Source organism: Tarenaya hassleriana, unplaced genomic scaffold (assembly GCF_000463585.1).
Source record: "Tarenaya hassleriana unplaced genomic scaffold, ASM46358v1 Cleome1917, whole genome shotgun sequence".
Taxonomy (NCBI): domain Eukaryota; kingdom Viridiplantae; phylum Streptophyta; class Magnoliopsida; order Brassicales; family Cleomaceae; genus Tarenaya; species Tarenaya hassleriana.
Genome location: NW_010965317.1, coordinates 1 through 1490, shown reverse-complemented (window position 1 = coordinate 1490; position 1490 = coordinate 1). Strand labels below are relative to the sequence as shown.

The 1490-nt window shown below is 42.4% G+C and overlaps 1 protein-coding gene across 1 annotated transcript; it reads left to right on the top strand.

Moving 5' to 3' along the window:
- The first annotated feature begins 7 nt into the window (after nt 1–7).
- Nucleotides 8–1352, top strand: LOC104811334 (pentatricopeptide repeat-containing protein At4g30825, chloroplastic-like). The gene has a single exon (XM_010537992.1). The coding sequence runs from the start codon at nt 17–19 to the stop codon at nt 1226–1228; it is 1212 nt and encodes a 403-aa protein (XP_010536294.2). The 5' UTR covers nt 8–16; the 3' UTR covers nt 1229–1352.
- The last annotated feature ends 138 nt before the right edge of the window (nt 1353–1490 follow it).

Sequence of the window (1490 nt, the reverse complement as noted above, 5' to 3'; positions counted from 1 at the left end):
TTATATCAAACATGCTATGGTCGATGATTGCTTGGCATTGTTGCGAGAGAAAGAGTGGAGAGACCCGGCGTTTGAGGCCCACTTGTATCATTTGTTGATCTGCTCGTGCAAAGAGTTCGGTCAACTTGACGATGCTGTGAAGATATACAACCAGACGAAGGATTCTGAGGACAAGATTAATCTGCACATCACATCCACAATGATCGACATTTACACTATCATGGGTGAATTTGGTGAAGCAGAGAAGCTGTATTTAAAGATGAAATCTTCTGGAGTTATCTTGGACAGGATTGCCTTCAGTATTGTGGTTCGGATGTATTTGAAAGCGGGTTCCTTGGAAGATGCATGCTCTGTTCTCGAGATCATGGAAGAGAAGCACAAGGACATTGTTCCAGATGTTTATTTGTTCCGTGATATGCTTCGGATATATCAAAAGTGTGGCCTGCAGGATAAACTCGAGCATCTGTACTACAAAATCCGGAAGAGTGGAGTCATATGGGATCAAGAGATGTACAATTGTGTCATAAACTGCTGTTCCCGTGCTCTGCCCGTCGATGAACTCACCAGAATCTTCGATGAGATGATTCAACGAGGGTTTATTCCCAACACCATCACATTCAATGTCTTGCTTAATGTATATGGAAAAGCCAGGTTCTTCAAGAAGGCAAAGTCTGTTTTCTTATTAGCCAGAAGGCACGGCCTAGTGGATGTCATCTCTTACAACACCATCATAGCCGCCTATGGACAGAGCAAGGATTTCACAAACATGTCATCAGCAGTTCGGAACATGCAGTTTGATGGCTTCTCAGTGTCCCTCGAGGCTTATAACTCTATGTTGAATGCATATGGGAAGGATCATCAAATGGAGAACTTCAGGAATGTCTTGAAGAGAATGAAAGAAACTAGCTGCAAATCAGATCATTACACTTACAACATCATGATCAATATCTACGGAGAGAAAGGATGGATCGATGAAGTTACAGAGGTGCTGAGAGAACTAAAGGAATCTGGAATCGGTCCCGACCTGTGCAGCTATAACACACTGATAAAGGCATACGGGATTGCTGGAATGGTCGAAGAAGCTGTTGGGTTGGTGAAGGAGATGAGGGAGAAGGGGATAGTGCCTGATAACGTAACCTACACCAATCTGATAGCTGCTTTGCGCAGGAATGATGAGTTTCTTGAAGCTGTTAAATGGTCTCTCTGGATGAAGCAGATGGGTATCTGATCTTTAAGGTTTTTGTTTTTCCATTTTCTGTAATGTCAAGGCTAAAAAGAATCATACAGAGAAAGACCAGCTATGTTACACTTATGATCAGCCGGATTCATTGTAATGGAGGGTTAATTACTTCTCCCCCCCCTCAAAAAAAATATTAATGTTAGTCAACAACAACAACATGGCCTTATTCCCTAGTTTATTTGGGGTCGGCCGCATGAATCCTTCGTTTCCACTCATTTCGATCACTTGTTAATTCTTTCGGAATCTGCAA

Coding starts and splice junctions, on each gene's coding strand:
- LOC104811334 (XM_010537992.1), top strand. CDS start 17: ATGGTCGATGATTGCTTGGCATTGTTGCGAGAGAAAGAGTGGAGAGAC.